Genomic DNA, 18,321 nt, shown 5'->3' on the forward strand with positions numbered 1-18,321 from the left:
TGCTGTCAGATGTGTGTGGGGAGTGGCACTTAGCACAAGAAGAGGGTTTTTGATACTCTCTATTTCTTGCTGTCTCAACCCCAATGCAGAATTTTATAACAAAATTTAAATCTTAATTAATAATTTTGTGAGAAATATAAAACACCTTACTGAAAAAAAAGCACTGGTGCAGTGTGAAAGAAGCTATTGAACAGGAACTGAGGCTGCAGTTCCACAGGCTCACCAAAATTGGACGACAGAAGATGAAAAAACGTTGCCTGTACTGATGAGTGTCGGTTTCTGCTGCGACATGTGGATGGTAGGGTCAGACTTTGGAGTAGATCTATCCTGCCTTCTATCCCTGGGTCAGGCTGGTGATGGTGCATTGATGTGGGGAATATTTTCCTTGGCATACTTTGGGCCCCTCAGTACCAGCTGAGCATCATTTATATCCTGATTGCTTCCATCAGGAAAGTACCTACAACATCCTGTTGTGTATCAATAAAAGTGTGCATTGAAAGTAGTATATTCCAATAAAGAAATAAAGTCCTGTTACAGCGATGGAAATTATAATGAAATAATAATCTAAATGAGATAAGAGAGAGAGGAGGATGGATAGAAGAAAGTTAAAGAATCATGAAGTGCAGAGGATTAATAAGGAAGAAGTGAGGGCAGCTGTGAAGAGGATGAAGAGTGGAAAGGCAGCTGGTCCAGATGGGACACCTGTGGAGATGTTCAGGAGAGAGGGCAGTGAAGTTTCTGACGAGATTAACACAATCTTGAAGACTGTGAGGAAGCCTGAGGAATGGAGAATAACTGTTACTCATACTGATTTTCAAGAACAAGGGTGATGTACAGAGCTGTAGTAACTACAGAGGGATAAAGCTAATGAGCCATACCATGAAACTACAGGAATACTTGCTAAAGCTAGGTTAAGGAGAGAGGTGATTATCAGTGAGCAGCAGTATGGCTTAATGCTGAGAAAGAGAACTACAAATGTGATGTTTGCTTTGAGAGTGCTGATGGAGAAGAACAGAGAAGTTACACTGTCTTTGTATATCTAGAAAAAGGTCCCAAGAGAGGAACTGTGGTACTACATGAGGAAGGAGTGGCAGAGAAGTATGTGAAAGTGGTGCAGGACCTGTGTGAGGACAGTGAGACAGTGGTGAGATGTGCAGTAGGAGTGACGGATGAGTTCAAGGTGGGGTTGGGAATACAACAGGGATTGTTCCCTTCTTGTTTGCAACAGTGATGGACAGGCTGACAGATGAGGTTAGGCAGGAGTCTCTGTGGACTATGATGCAGATGACATTGTGATCTGGAATGAAACTAGGGAGCACATGGAAAACAGCCTGGAGAGGTGGAGGTATGCTCTGGAGAGAAAGTCAGCAGAAACAAGACAGAAAACATATTTGTAAATGAGAGACAGGTGGAAAGGTGAATATAATAGGAGGTATAGGAATAGGTATATAGGAGGTAGTGAAGGTGGATGAGTTTAAGTATCTAGGGAAAATCATCCCAGGCAACTGACAGTGCACAAGAGAAGTGAAGAAGAGAGTGCAGGTAGGGTGGAGTGGATGGAGATGCATGTCTTGGGTGATTTGCAACAGAAGGATAGCAAGAGTGAAGGGAAGGTTTACAGTATGGTAATGAGGCATACTATGATGTATGGTCTGAGAGGTGGTACTGATGAAAGGGGTGAGCTGAGCTGGAGGTGCCAAGCTGAAAATATTAAGATTTTCATTGGGAAGTGATCAGATGGACAAGAAGTAGAGTGAGTATGTCAGAGGACAGCTCAGGTTGAAGCAAGTTGGAGAGGCAAGGCTCAGATGGTCTGGACACGTGGCAGAGGATATATCTGGACAAAGGATATTGATTATGGAGACCACAGAGAAATTCATGTCGTGAAGAGGACATGCAGAGGCTTGATGTGACAGAGGAGGATGCTAGGGATATGGCGGGAAGGAGGCTATTCTCCCTATGGCGACCCCTACAGGGAGCAGCCAAAAGATGAGTCGGATTAAATCTGTAATTTCCACACTGATCTGACAAAGTTATTTATTATTAAAACTTTTTTTTTCCAATAAAGATTTATGATGAATAAAGGAGAGAAAACTGTAGAATTTTATGAATAAACTTTTAATAGTGCATTCATAACAGTGTATGTCTTCATTTATTGCATATTAAACCCCTATAAATTTCTGAATAAATAATCTTAAAAATGTTATTTACAATGTGTCTTAAATGAAAACAGAGGATGATGTGGCCATATTAATGGGAACACCTGGCAATATAAAGCAATCCAACACAAATTACAGCAGTCACAGTGTTTAACCTCAACAGTCTAATTTAAGTACACTTATTGCTGGGCTGTTACACTGGAATGCATAGTAGTGTAAAGTGTATGTCCACCACCTGTTGTAGTGTATTTTAGCTTAGTGTACATCAGTCTTGTAATGCAGGACTGTGACCAGCAGGGGGAGGTCAAGCTCAGCGAGTATCACCTCCCCAGTAACAGACACCCACAGTGTGCAGGCTGTTTGTGGTTTGCAGCTGGTGACCCTCATCCGCCATCGCTCTGTCAGTAACAGCTTCCACCACTTTATTCACATATTCATGAGTCCAGGTACAGAATGAGCTCCTGAGGCGGATCTGCAGCAAAAACCAGGCCCTTAAGCAGGAGAGAGGGAAAAATAACTCCCGGCACTGCTCGCTCAGTAGCGACGATTTTACAGTCAGAAAGTCAATAACGACTGTGTTCGTCTGTTGCCGTGACAATAACATCCATCCACATCCGCATGGACACTGCACTGGACGCCACCAGAAAGAAAAGACGGTCATACGTCTTCACACAGAAGGTCAGACTGGGCCGAGGAGACTGAAAGAAGGCACACACAGTGATGATGTCATAAACTGTGATGAAGAAGCAGCCTTTTTTTTTTTTTTTTTAGTTATTTTTCATTGAAAAATCGATTTTAGAAACAAACCGCATCATATTTCTTGGTTTAAAAATCAGCTCGTTGTGTAAGCGCAAACTGATAATTACCTGTTTCACACAACTTAGAAAAGTGTGTAATGTTCAGACTGCAAACTATTTCCCTGAAGGAATTTTTGCTGATTTACACCAACATGTTGAATGAAGTCACTTTAAGTGAGAGGCTTGATATTTATTTTAGAAGATGTGATGTCTGTGAGCAGCAATAAACCTTAATGAGTGGTACGAGTGTTATCTGTGACCTACCTTTGATTTCTTTTCTAAGCAAACGTTCCAGACCTATGAGCTGGTTAAAGGACATAAACTGGACAATTTGGAAAAACTTAAAGCAGAAACAAATCGTGTGCCACGTGTAAACACCACATTAGACACACACACAGGGTGCGTGTCTGTAACACTCATCTTAATTCCACTTGAGTTGTGTGTTGTGTTAAATGTCTGTTTCAGGAGAAATTTAACATGCATTTGTGTGTTACTGTAAGATGTTTAATAATGTTGAGAAATATCTGAAATACATTTTGGGATTTATAACTGGGTTACATGTCAAGAGAAGACTTCAAGCTTCAGAACCTATATGATACGATAACGGGTTTGCAGCCTTACGTCTAGTTTAAATTACATTTACAAATTGTTGCCCAGCGGATCCAAAGCCCAGGCTCTGGACTGCATGAAAAACGCCACAGATTTTTTTTTAAAGCCCGGTTGTGTAAAATGTGAGAACTCACAGAGGTGGCTGTTCGTAGATGGTCATAGTAAAATTCCTCTATAGCTTGGAAATAGATGACTCCCTTCAGCTTCCTTTCATCACAGTCTGCAACAAAAGGAGAGATAAGTGAGGAAAAAAAGGACTCATCAGGACTGGAACGCTTAAGTTCTGACATTTTAATCTAAAACATTTAAATCCTCATTCTTTCTACAAACTACAATGATCAGTTAAAAACAAAAAAAAAAAAAAAGTGTTTTGACAACATTGATTTAATCTTGCAACAAGCCTGACCTAGCGTGACACAGAGAAAGGTTCATTCAAACAAAGACAAACATTCAGTCAGTGAGCACATGCCACCCCTCCAACCAGTCTAACTTGTATAGTAGGCCAGTCGTCTGTGGTCCATGTCAAACAGGAACCACCTCCTCTTCCAGGTTTTGACCCTCCCCCCTTGTTTGGTGAGGAAGCCCGCACAGCGTCGAGGCGTCAGCCGCAGATCCGTACAGCCGGTAACCCCGTGACCCAGAGACTCCACGTGGGCCCTCAGGTCAAAGTTTGGAGAGAGGAAGAGGGGCAGGCTACGCCGCTGGAAGACAAACAGACTTTAAAGATGCTTGAAAAAAAGAGCCAGTGCTTATTGGTGTTTATAATGGTTACACTTGCTTTAGGTCAACAAACCCCTATGATCTGATATAAAAATGTAAATGTATGGAATTAAAATACTAGAATTCAGTTATAAGATCTGAAGAGTGAAAGATAATATTGCCTTTTGGTAAAGTCCAAGCAGTATTTTGTATAACTGAGTCTGTTGCATCTGGTTTGATCGTTTTATCACAATAATAAAATGTGTTTTCACTAACTTACAGTTTCAATTTCATTCATACCTCAGAGGAGTTTGGGGAGGAGATGACCCTTTGTTGCTCTTCTGGCTTTGGCTCTGGTCTTTGTGGGGTCTCTGATTCTGGTGGTTCTGCTCTGGAAGAGGTTAGCTCCTTTTGTCTTCTCTCCTCCAACAGCAACCGCTGCCGCTCTTCCTGGGTTCACACAAAACAAATTATTACTCTAACCATTTCCAAGGAAGCACAATCAGATAGACATGATCCCAATTTAACTGAGCATGTACAATAATAAAGGGAGAAAAAAAAAAAAAAAAAGGGAAACTGAAATCGATGTGCACCCCTGAATGCTTCCCTTCCTAGTCTGAAATTCTCATATGGCTGCACATTTTTTAGTCTCTGCGACTGCCAGTGCTACAAACATGCATTACAAAAACCCAAACATCTGCTGTCCACTTTCTTGCAGCTGAGTGGGTGCCAGTAATCAGACAGGCGTAACCAATTCGGTGTGTCGCTGATGATTAGAGGTGTCAGCGAGTGTTTCCCACAGCAGGTGACTCACCCGCTCTCTGAGCAGCCTCTCTCTCTCTGCCTTGGCTTCCCTCAGTTTCTTCTCAATCTCCATGAGATCCAAAAGGCATGGACTACGAGGAAAAAAACAAAAAGCACTATTCATTACATAAGCCTTACACAGTTGGTTTAAATAAAAGAAAAAGGATAATCTGTTAATTACACTGATATTTGTTATTTAGAAAATAAACCCATTAGCTGCTCTTACTTAAATTATGGAAGGAAGTAAGTGGAAAGATTAAGTATAATTAACCAGTTGTGGATGCTAAGAATGAACAGAATGGGCTCATTTGAATGGAAATCCAGACTTAAGCTTGTCATCAGTAAATGTTGAGCTGGTGTTGAGCAGGATGTGATGATGCAAAAGAGGCCAAATCAAACACCATTAATTACTCCTGAGATCCAGCATACAGTATGTCCAATACTGTTCAGTACAAAGAATTATAACCCCAAAACAATTACCTCAACCAACACCTAACCTTATCTTATGCTGCTGTGCCAGCCCCATGTTCATTTGCAAATGTTTTATCATTAACTGACAGCTCGACACCCTGTTTACCCCCAGTAACACAATACAGTGCACCTGCACCTGTTGATACTGCTGTGTGCAGGTCCACAGTCAAAGTCCATTATAAGTTTGTAAGTAGGCCAAAAAAAATAAAAAATACAGGTCATTTTGGCCCAATTTTTGGCCATTATTCCAAATGGTAAAACAGTATTACATTTAAAATAAAACTACTTAACCAGTTACTGAATCTAATATAGAAGGAAAACATAAAACGAACACCATGGGAACACAGTTAATAGCAAATTTGGGTGCTCTCGTTTTCACACACAAAGTGGTTTAGAGTGTTCAAGCAATTGTGGCTGTTTACAGCCTGATTAAGATGGTTTCTCACCAGACTTTGTTGCCACAGTGTGCCTGAAAGTATTCTCATTGTTCAGAAATGATTTTATCTGCTACAGTGAAGTCATAACCAATAGAAACTGTGGTCATGGAGCAACTCGACGCCAAGTGGTTGAGGTGCAAGGCACATGGACCGGAGTGCTTTCTGCAGTAAAAATGTATCTGTAATGTATCTGAAAATATACTTAATTATTTGGTATTGTAAAGAAAAAAAACCCTTCACATGCTACATTTCTCCATTAAGTGGGCCAAGGGGCAAGCAATTAAAATCCATTCTGGCTACATGTAAATATAATTAACAAGTGCATGAACTCTGAAAAGTGCATTAAAAAGCCAAATTTACTTTCTAAAAAGGGAAGCAACTGACCTGGCCGCACGAGAACTTGTTGCACTGTTACATGGAGTGAGGAGCCCACCACCATTGCTAGGTCCAGGTCTGTGCCCACTGTTGTGCCCAGGGCTGTGCCCGTTGCTGTGCCCACTGCTGTGCCCATTGCTCAGTCTATGGGAGAGGACGGGGGATGTGAAAGTCTCTGGGGTCTGGCTGTCAGGATGCATCCTCACCAACCCTGAAAGTGGAAGGAAATTAAAAAAAAAAAAAGACATGTGAGAACAACATGCATCAGTCAGCACAAATAGCTTTATAAGATGTGGTGGGAGAGAAATGTGTCATGTGGTATCAAAATACTAACTTACTCATTTTACATCAAGAAGTTTCAGTTATGACATTCAGAAAATGACTTAGAGGATTAAGGAGAAGGGCAAACACCTGACAAGACATGACACGACCTGGAAGATCCGGCTACTATTTGATGACAGATAGATGGGCATGTGAAAAACAGATACTACTGAAGAGATTTTAGGCTTAAGTATACGGGTGCTTCTCAGGCTCATGTGGTCCGTAATAACGATCTGCTAACTCTACTGACACACCTTTGATTTGACTAAAAAGGGAGGGCACTGAGCAAACAGCCCAGGCAAAATGAGGACATGGGTGCAGAAAGAGCATGTTCATTGTCCTATATCACAAACATCTCAGTTTGAGCAATCAAGAGGACAATGGGAGACAGAAAAAAGTGGACTCACCCTGTGCTGACATTGGCCTGTCGTTCAGTCTGTTGTTGCGATGCGAGCTCCGTCGTCTGGGCAGATTGGCACCTTCTTTGCTTGGATCCTACAAAATAAAAGACAACAGCGTACCTAAAGTACATTCAAACTCAATCGCTGCCATCTCAAATCTAGCTAATTATTAGCTTTCAGCACATGTTTTGGAAATCAATAATCAATTACTGTTAAAAACACTTTATTATAATGAATGCATCTGTTAGCTGCAGCTTAATTTAAACATGTGGTAAACCCTCACAAACCTGGGAGGCTTGTGAACAGTCAGAGGAGAAAGTGACATCATGCAGGGAGCTGAGCCGGTGATGTCTGACCAATCAGTGAGCGACTTCTTCTCTTTGCAAACCTGTTTGAAAACCAGGTTAAATCTTCAAGGTCAGTAAAGCATCTGTTATCAACACTGGCTACAAGGCACATATCTGTTCATGTTCACTAACCGTAGCCATGGGGCAAACACAAATTTTAAAAAAAAGAAAGCCGCTGTTCAACATACCGCATCTGCACGAGAATTAAAACTTCCAACAGGGATGTAATGAGTTAAAAATTATCACAGCCCCACTATTTTCCCCTCTAACCCTCCCTCCCAGCTTGACTCACAACACATGAGCAATTCAGTCACTACATGCAGACCACTGTTTAACCCTTTCCGTCTCTTTCACTACTCAACAACAGCACATGCTATTATTTTTTTTTTTTTAAATACAGCTGTTATGGGTACCTGGGTGTTGTTTTCTCAAAGATTTGACAATTAAATGTGCCTAAAAAGCTTTCTTGACACAACATGATCCAACTACATTCATCCTTATACGACCAAATAAAACCCCACAACCAGCTCTCGGCATTAAAGCTCACTACATATCTGTGAGACGTAAACCACATCCTGTATGCAGTCATATTACAGTCATACACACTTGGTCATGTTGTCTGACACTACAATTCCCTCTCTCCTCCTCTGTACTGCCACTCCCTCCTGCCCTCCCCCTTTTTCAGTCTCCTCTCTTACAAAAGCTGATGAACTAAATGTTAAGTCAGTTTCACGACAGATCAAATCAACTTGAGGGCATTCATTTACTTACCACTCGCTGCAAGGATATGAAACCTCTCCCAGCTTGCCTTCTCTCCCCTCAGACATCCACACATTCACAACCGCAGCACCCTCCCACCATGTTGCTTACTCCCCCCCCCCCCTTTCCCTCCCTCTTCTAGCCTGAGTTAATCTCTCTCTCTCTCTCGCTCTCACTCAGACTCTCGCTTCCTCACTTTTTTCGTCTCATTTTCCTTTTTTACTCATCCAGATCTTGTCTCCTGCTCATTTTACTGGGGCAATCATAACTCCAATTAAATGAAAGCCACTGGCTATGTAAAAAATCACAGCATATTTAAAGGGTCGCTGTGTAAATCACGCACTTACGAGACAGAACGTATTAACAATAAACAGCGTGGACTATACCAAAGCTGGACAGCAGTTTATGAAACTGAACTGAAAAAAGAAAGAAGCAGAGGACACAGTGATGTTCATACTGTCTGAAATCCTTCACTTCTCACTCACCACAAGTGATTTGGAGATACAGATCCTGCTTTATTTTCCACTTTAAGTTGTGCTCATAGATTATTAATATATACGCTGTAGTCTGTGGTTGTGCTTGAGGGACACAGCTGATCCAGGGACTCTAACCAGTAACTGAGCTTGTTTAATTTGCTTCAGGTTTTTTTAATATCTATTTTAATACAAGTTTACATGCCACAGCAATGCCAGCATTTATTTGGAGTCATTCTTCTATCTACCTTTCAAATGTAAATCCAATAATATTGGCTCTTGTGGAAGTTTGCTTTGGTCTTTATCACCTTATGGAGTAAATATTTTTTCTTTAATCGGCTAAATGCCCTACTATGATCATTAACTACCAACTCTCTCTGCTGTTTGGTTCTAAGGAGCTAATCCATAGTTGGATTACCCAGGCTTTATTTTCAAGCCTGCTGTGGCTTGAAATAAGGCTGGAGAGTGGCCCAAAAACTGCCTAAAAAGTGTGGCCTTAGTCTGTAAGCAGTGAAAGCACAACTGTTAAGCTGAATCTGTAGAAACTGCCAGGAGTAGATACGGGTTTGAATTTCTGCCAGTTTTGCAAGTCTGGGAGGTTTGGCAGTTGGCCCATCGGGCCCTGAGTCTAGTAGAGCAGTCGCATGTGAATAACAATGTGGTAACCTATACAAATGCTATACAAATTCAGGATGACAGCGGGACTCCTGCCCAGAGGTTATACCTTTATTCCCAAGAAGATTTTAAAGCCATCTCAAGATATTTCAGATACAGACAAGTATGCTTATAATGAATAACTTTATACACCACCTTCAACTGTGTTCAGTTAAAAATGTTTGTACATGTTTGCAGAAGCTGAAAGACATTAAGGTCCTACTCAGCAATAAAGGGATCTGCAGTGTCATGTGACAGCTTTCTGTGGGTTTGTCACTATGAACTTAGAACTATGTGCACTGTAATTGGCTGCAAAATTGATTTTTTTATGTTGCCATTTATGCAGTTTGTGAACTTTCACACTATTAAAATCTGCAGACTGATTCAGCAGTGCTTTAGAAAAAGTATAACTCATATCTGAAATCACTCCATTGTTTATTTATTACTATCCTTTATTTAACATGTATTTTTGTAAGGTCTTTACAGTAACACAAATACCTAATCAGCCAATCACATGGCAGCAACTCCGTGCTTTGAGGCATTAGGCACCGACATGGTCAAGATGACCTGCTAAAAAGCTGAGCATCAGAATGGGCAAGCAGAGTGATTTAAGTGACGTGAAATGGAAAAGCTGGACTGAATATTTCAGAAACTGTTGATCTCCTGGTATTTTCCCACACAACCATCTCTATTGTTTACAGAGACTGGTCTGAAAAAGAGAAAATATCAGGAGAGCAGCAGTTCTCTGGGCAAAAACGCTCGTCTGAGTCTCGATTTCTACGGTGACAGCTGGATGGTAGGGTCAGAAATCATGGATCCGTCTGCTGCTGGTGGTGTAAATAATGTGGGGGATATTTTCTTGGCATACTTTGGGACCCTTAGTACCAGCTGAGCATTGTTTAAATGCCACAGCCTACCTGAGTATTGCTGCTGGCTATGTCCGTCTCAACCACAGTGTACCCATCTAATGACATAGTGCGTTATGAGAAGGCTAACACGCCATGTCACAAAGCTCAGATCATCTCAAACTGCTGTCTTTAACATGACAATGAGTTCACTTTCCTGAAGTCTCAGCAGATTTCTGGACAAATCACCTTTGGGATGTGGTGGAATGGGAGATTTACGTCATGAATGTGCAGCTGACAATTCTGTAGCAACTATGTGAGACTATCATGTGAATTTGGATCAAAATCCCTGAGGAATGTTTCCAAGACCTCTGAGCCACTGAGAATTAAGGAAGCTCTGAAGGCAGAAGGAGCCCAACCCATGTGCCTAATAAAGTATCCAGTAAGTTTATCTGCGGTAAACTCGCATAATTCTTTTAGGCCAGTAAAGAGCGACTACATTTAATAAAATATTAAAACAGGACGACTGATGTCAAATACAGTCACCATCATTAATAGGAGCTGGTTGCCTACTGTTCCTTAAATAACTAGTCAAATACTACTTACAGCATATGGACAGACAAGAACCAATAAAGTAGAAAACTAATAGAACTAATAATGTGACCATGCCAAGAAAGCTACACAAGTTAAATGAAGAGTAAAATCAAACATAAAATGAGTAAAATCGAGAGTATGACAAATCCAACATACCATTTGACTGTGTATGAGCTCCCTCTTCTCTTTCCTCAGGGCATTCATCCCTCTCTCCTTCTCCTTCTCCATCCCTCAGTTTTTGTGCTAACCGGTGGACTTGCTCCTGAAAGTTCAGACAATTCCCATCAGTGTGGACTGCCATATGGCTTCCTCTCCTCCGAGGAAATGTCACGTGCTGTAGCTGATTCATCTGGCTGGCCTGAGTTTGCTTAATCTTTTCATTATACTGTGTGTAATATTGAATAACTCTCCCAGACGTGATGGTGCATATGTCAGTGTAAATAAAAAATGCAGGTCCCCGAGCTGAGCAGCTCTCTTCAGCCGAGACACAATGCAAATCAATTGGCCATTTTGCAAGTTAATGAGAGGCACGAGAAAGAGAAAGACTGTCATAGGAGAAGGAAGAGAGGAGTAACTCAAATCAGCATATTAGGTCAACACATGTGTCAAAGTAAGAGAGAGTGAGAGATGGAGACTTTAGGGATGAGTTGTCATGTGCAGCTGAGGCAACGAACATCCCTCTCACACAATCCCGGCCTTCATCTCTCAGGCCGCACTCCTCCTCCTACATTCTACAGCTAATTGAGGAACAACTGAACATTATTTTACATTTGTGTTTATGGAATCCTACATGTCGGAGGAAGAGCAGCTTTTTGGAAAAGCCAACATGAGAATATAAGGCAAGACTCCACAAAAACTATGGAGTACCTCTTTGCTCATCTACCTCATCGTTTTAAGGCAGTTAAACTAGTGAGAAATCATTTTCTGCACATTTTTAGTTATCCTAGCATGTATTGTTTGGTTGATTCACTTTGAAATATCTCAGCAATTACTGACATGCAATAATGTGTATTAAATGCTAAATGACTATTCAGACTATAAAGAGCCTCTAACTGGGGTGAAGACAAGTATATTAACTTCAGCCTGCCACAAAATTTGACTCCTTAAGATGACTTTTTAAAATCTGTCATCATTAGGTCATGGCCAAATTTAATTTGTCCAACTCTTTGACTTCTGACTGTTTAAATACCTGCAAAAGTAAAAATCCTCCCCAATAGCCTAAACTGTGCTTTGCTTAGTAACAATTAAACACACAATGCCTGCTAAACATCAGCATGAGATCATTATTAGGGTCTGCACACAGATTTGAACACGTGGCTCAGAATAAGCAGCATCCACCCATGATAGCTTTAGAAAAATGACAGCATAGACTATTGCACCAAGAAAGTAAGGTGAAGTCCAGAATTCTTATCTACCCAAATCTCACGTGCGAGTACAAATGGCAAATAAAGTCTTTTGAATCTTGAGGTCCAGACTTGGTTTCCAAAGCTCAGTTACTGAATCAGAAAATAAAATACTTCATAAATCACAGAGTACACGCTGCCAACATGTCAGTTGCACAGTTGGTGGCTCATTGCCATCATATTGTTCATTTAGGATTTAAATACAACCGCCAACATGTTACAGAGGTTTTGAAATTTCCATGGGAATCCTGATCTGAAGAGTTGTGTTGTTTTAATGTGGCTCAATGGCAGTATAGCTAATCTCCTGAAAAATACCCTCATAAATAAGCATTTGAACCATGATTACTGAACATGATTTTCTTTCAGTCATGATTATGCTACACTTCTTAACATTTTCCTCATCCTTTCATCAGTTTTGTCTCCAAGTCATCTGTCCTATCTATCTTTTGCTTTCTGTGCTGGATGATTTTTCACTATTGTGGCCTAAGTTTTCTGTATAGAGCAGTGTGACAGAATCAGGGGGATGTTTTTGGTAAAGAGTTGTGTCACCAGCTTGTGTCACCATTTCAGGGCCCAAAGGAAGGCGAGCGAGTCTTAAATATGCAATGAGAAGCATGAACTGGAACTCCAACAGAGAGCTTGTGTGTGCGCAGCCGAGCAAGCCATCAGTGTGGTGAATGATTAATTTCACTTTTTAATGCGCAACAGCCCCAAAATACTATCCGAGTCAGATTTATCGCTTTGTTGCTTGATGCCAACAACTCTGTGATTATTGAAGGAGGAGCCCAACTTTGTGGTTCTTCAGTTCACTTTCTGGTCTGCCTTCTCCTCATTTTAGATCTCAAAAAACAGATTTCAGTAAACGCTGGAGGATGGTGCAACAGGTTTCAGAATAAAAAAAAACACCAAGTTGCTTTTTCCTCCAGTCACCAAAAGAAACAAGTTGCTTCAGTTGTGTTGTTCTCTTCACATTAATGAAAATATGGCTGTACTCTGCACAACACTGTTGTATTGGTTTATATTAAAATGCTGGGTGTTCCTGATATTCTATCTACTTAGTCTATGCACAAGTATGACATAGCGTGTCTGGACTAAAGGGGAATTTATGTGAGGGTAAACAATGACACAAAGCACGTGACGTGCTGATAACACTTCAGGGAGCAACTGTTTAACTATCCAAAAAAAAACTCTAAGACACACTGTTTACCTGCGCAGTGTCGACCACAAGCTGCTGGCATGAGATTTCCTTCTCCAGCTCTCCTTCACTCCTTCTCTCCTTACATTCACCCGCCGTGCTTTCATCCTCTTCATCGATGCCAGTCTCTCGCTCCAGAAAACTAAACTCCCAGTCCTCAAAGGCCCGAACAGCTGCCTCCATCACCTCTTTCTCCTGCAATGAAAACAAAAATATAGTGTCGTAAATGTGTTTTATGAGGCGGCAATGATCTTTGACAACTGTCATGCCCCAAAGAAATTTCTGTGATATAGCAATCAAGAACGGATTGATGGAGGGGTGGTACAAAACATAATGCCTCTGGCACTCTAGTACAGCTACTGATTATTAAATAAATTGACTGGTTGATGGAGACGTTACATGGTTCTGTGTTGTGCTGTCAAATTATAGGTTGTCCAACTTAAACACATTTTAATTTTATTGGCCAACAGAACAAAATTTTATCTGCAAAATACTCCAGTAAATCTGCAGCTAAGTATTTATTAGCATCATGATTAAATGCACTAATCAAGACTATACTCTCTTGTATTGTGTTTATAACCTGGGGTATAACATTTAATCCAGGTTTTTTTTGTGTAGATATATTGTGTGATACATTATTGAGTTATCATTATTCTTTTACAGAGGTCTTTTTAACTTTGTGCAAACATTTCTGAAGTTTTGCATGCAGCATTTCATTGTGTTTTTATATGACAATTGACTGATTTCTAGCAACCTCCATCTACAATGCTACACCTTCCTCTGAGAAGTGATTTAACCCTTTTTATTATGCAACCAGCGTTGCTGCCAATTCCCAGCACAACATTTTGTTACTTAAAGACAAAAAGCTAGCTTATTTACAACATAATTCTCCAGTTTATTTTTACTATTAATTTTTATGATCTCATGATCCTTTCAACATCTGTAGCACACAATCAAAAGGCTCAAGTAGTACACACTTATGTACACAAAAGAAAACTGAACCTAAGAGCCTTATTATTCTCAAGGTTTGGCAACCGGAGGCACATTTCCAGTACAAGCACAAAATTCATGCTTCACTGAAACAGTCAACAGTCTCATAACTGGAATACCTGCTCTCTCGCTGCTGTGCAACATGCACTTAAGTCCTGTTTGTGTTTACGCATGCAGCTTTTTCTGTGAAGCACCTTGTGCACAACCTGTTTCTAGAAGCTTTTTCCAAATAAATCTAACAAGTTGCCACAGAAAGGATCCGGCTACCGGACAGCACCAACCCAGTCATTAAACAATGCAATTTAAACAAAGGTTTCTCGTCTTGTTCTGTCACATTCCCAGGAAAAAAAAAAAAACACACATCCTGTGTTGTGTTTAGGTGTGGGTAAACTCCTGAAACATTAGCATTTCAGGTTTAGCAGGTGCTGAACAATCACACAGTGTGTACTTAAGATGGTATTATGTGGAAGAGTCAGCACTGTCAACACACCTCGTATCTTTGACACTGCGATATGTCAAAACAGCACACCGAGTATTAGTTGCAGTCTTGTTTTGTCTGGAAAGCCGCCGTGAAGACAGTAATTAACATGTTTTTAGTATCCTCAATAAAACAGCTGGGATTAGATACTTAAAAACAGGACATCACTTAACTAAAGACTAATGCTTTTTTTTTTTTTGGGGGTGGTACTGGAAATCTTGAGTATGCAGTTTTTAAAATATGATTTAAAACCCACACCCTCTCAAAGTAGGATACAGGCATTTGATTACCACAACTTCAAGGAATCTTATCTGGCTCCGGCCCCACTGGTCAGTTTTGTGTTTGTGTTCAACATATTTTGAGGAACGATCATTGCAGATGTAATGATAATGTAGCTGGCTCTGGTGGTTTTACAGATGTTTTGATAGACAGTTAAAAAAAAAAAAAAAAAAAAACTGAACCCAAATGAGTAACTGTAACTGTCATCCCCCACCCATTACTGAAAATGCTCTACTCGCCTGCTGCAGCTGCAGTGTTAGCTGTTTTTTCTGACTTTCTGGCTGACTGGGGATCAGCTTCTCTTTCTCCTTGCACCTCCTCTTCAGTTCCTCCACCCTGCGTCTCTCACCTTCCAGACTCTCTCGCTCCTGCATTGACAGACAGTTAGAAAAGAGTGACGAAAGAGTAAAATAAAAACAAAAATTCTACTCAAAGAGAAACAAGAGGATGTGAGCAACAGGTCTGAGGACTGGACATATTTATCTTTAAAACAGTATTTGACATCTAACAGTCATTGCATGGTAGCCAACTTATCACAGACATAATCTTGTGTTGACGTTAGTGGGACACTACTGAACCCACTCGGCAGTTTCTAGTGTCGTAAGGCCTACACAAAGACACATTAGTCTTCACTGTCCCCCTAAAAGAAATGCAGCTGGTCATGAACTACGAAGGCATGGCACTGTGTGTGTGTGTGTGTGTGTGAAGCACTGAGAAGAGGGGAAAAAAAAAAAAAAAAAAAATACTAAAAAAACTAAAATACTAAAAAAAGGAAAATACTAAAACTGTATTAGAAAATATGTGTCTTTTACCTTTTGTCTGTCTGTGTGTTTGTGTTTCTCTCTTTGTCTGGCCTCCTGCTGTAGAGCCTGCAGCTTCCGTGTGTGTCTGTGCAGCTTGTCCTTCTCTGTCTGCAGCTCTCCTTGTAGCAGTGCAATCTCCAGCTGCAGCTAAGAGCGGGCAGGAGACACAACTGAGGTGAATCATATTGACCAGATCTTGTGCAAGTCACAGTTACGCATTCCTTTACTGTGACTGTGTTTGGAAATGGCACCGCAATTTAAATGTGCATGCTTCAGCAGAAACATCAACCACTTTTCCAAGTTTTGCAATTGATCTGATAATTGCGTGTCAATTTTCCCCAAACGACTGGAATAACCTTTTAATCGTTTCAGCTCTTCGGTGACTTCATCCAGCACTCTAACAAACTTTTCGCACTAAAAATAACAAAAACGTTTGGCGATGAGATAATGTTTTTGTCCAGATCATGTGACATGCTTACCTCGATCTTAAGTTCTTCCTTCTGCTGGTCAATCTCTGTGATTCGCTGTTGGAGCATGGAAGGTGAAGGCAGGACCCTCAGAGAGCCCACCTCCAGCTTGTTAATACAGGTCTGACAGGAGGAAGAGTAGACGCAGTCACCACATGCAAGCCGTTAAGCAGTGAAGGCTTAAGACCCTGAATCATTGTTTTAAGTGAATGTAAAAATACTCTTAAAAGGCCTGACAAATTTCAACATCACCACTATCAGCAGCTTCATCTCGCTCACCTTTTCACTCTCTGTGCTGCTACTTTCTGTATCTGACTCAGCCCCTGAGGAGGCGGGACTCTGACCTTCAGCAGCTCTGCTGATCCCCGGAGGCCCCAGACCCTGCTGCCACTGGCTCCTGGAGTTTTCCATGTGGTGTTGAGGCATCGCTATAGTCTGAAACAAAGGAGGCAGTTAATGAGAGCTGAAAAGCGTGGGGGGGGGGGGGGGGGGGGGGGGGTCTGGTTGACTTTAGTGAATATTGTAGTAATCTAATCTGCTGCATGGCTGAAGGTGTATGAGGGATCAGGTGACAGTTTGCTGCGGGGTGAGCACAGCTGAGTAAAGCAGCATAAGCAGAGAAACCCCCTCTGGCTTCCAGATAACTGCCTGTGAAAACACCTTGCTTTGAAGAACTGAAGTGAAAGAGAGGAGTTAATATACTGTACATGTGGTGGTTTGTGGTTGGGTTTCAGGGTCTCTCTCTTAGCAAAGGACTGTCAGGGTGTGTGGACACAAGCATGATAAAGAGTAGTTTGTGCTGTTGGAAGCTTTAATGCTCATCAATATGAAAGAAGCAAGATCAGAACCAGCTTTGAAGTACTGTGACATTGTACTTCATTGTTTGGTCTGTCACATTCATGTGGATTCACTAAAGAAAGTATGTATATGTACAGAGTTTACAATGTTCTACATCAAAGTGCTTAGGAACATGCCAACCTAAAGGCCTATAATATCTTAATCTCTTTATTATGTTTTGCCCTTTCACCCTCATCTATGTGGTCTCTCTCTACACAAAAAACATACATACTAGCAGAAACACCCATGTGTGCACAAGCCAAAACCAATTTCTGGGAAAATACTTTTGATTCTTATTGTCCAACCTTTTCCCATCATCTTCTCTCGCCCTCCGTTCCCTCTTCCTTTCCCTCCATGCAGACCTTATTAGGCTACAGGGATTGCAGGCTGAGCAAAAGTAGAAATAAATTTAAGCCAAGATATGAGTGAGGGCTTCCAAATGACGACTGGCACACTGACATCAAGAGGGGGGGTAAAAAGCACAGGGAAGAGACAAAAAGGCACAGAGAGAAGAATTAGAGAACAGCAGGGGGTAGAATCTCTTATTTCTAGTGATAAAACAGATGGCAAAAGGCTGATGTGTCCATGGCTATAGAATACAATAATGTTCACAGATCACACACTTTTCTTCTTAGGGAGAAAAGTGAAATCTGCACCTTTGAAATAAGCACTAGGTAAGTGTTTGAGACTCATCTACCTTTCTGAGAACATCATGTGGTCTGTGACGGAAACAGGAATAAATGTCTTGCAGTGTTATCTTTTGATGAGGGTTGTTTACAGGGTATTTCCCTGCAAACCAAGAAAACGCGAAAACTGAAACTGCACTTTCTGCTTAAGGACTGATATTTTTCCACTTCCGGTATCTGAAGGAGAAACGTCACTGATGTCAAATGAAGTGGGAAGAAGACGATTAATGGGCCGTGATTCTCCCACGCAGCCAGAGTTTACAGTGTGACACTGATATACAGGCTCCCAGTGATAGGAACTAAAAAACATTCAAAAAATACTTTTACATAGATTAGTGTAGAAAGTTAATATTTTGTTATATTATGCCATATACTTTATTACAAACATGGTGTTAACATACATTCAGTTGCTGCTTTATTTAGGCACACCTTTAGAAC

General features: G+C 40.9%; 1 protein-coding gene across 1 annotated transcript; it reads right to left on the reverse strand.

Annotated features, from left to right (window-relative positions):
• Positions 1 to 2,171: 2,171 nt before the first annotated feature.
• On the reverse strand, positions 2,172 to 16,786 carry LOC115794657 (pleckstrin homology-like domain family B member 3). The gene is given in 15 exon segments (XM_030750271.1): positions 2,172 to 2,857; positions 3,700 to 3,785; positions 4,056 to 4,266; positions 4,565 to 4,714; positions 5,079 to 5,160; positions 6,361 to 6,562; positions 7,080 to 7,167; positions 7,357 to 7,461; positions 10,902 to 10,974; positions 10,976 to 11,007; positions 13,356 to 13,538; positions 15,330 to 15,458; positions 15,903 to 16,040; positions 16,373 to 16,483; positions 16,640 to 16,786. Coding segments are annotated over 15 exon segments (1,872 nt in total). The 3' UTR covers positions 2,172 to 2,722.
• Between the last annotated feature and the right edge of the window lie 1,535 nt (positions 16,787 to 18,321).

The sequence above is a fragment of the Archocentrus centrarchus genome, chromosome 16 (genome assembly GCF_007364275.1).
Source record: "Archocentrus centrarchus isolate MPI-CPG fArcCen1 chromosome 16, fArcCen1, whole genome shotgun sequence".
In the NCBI taxonomy this organism is placed as follows: Eukaryota; Metazoa; Chordata; class Actinopteri; order Cichliformes; family Cichlidae; genus Archocentrus; species Archocentrus centrarchus.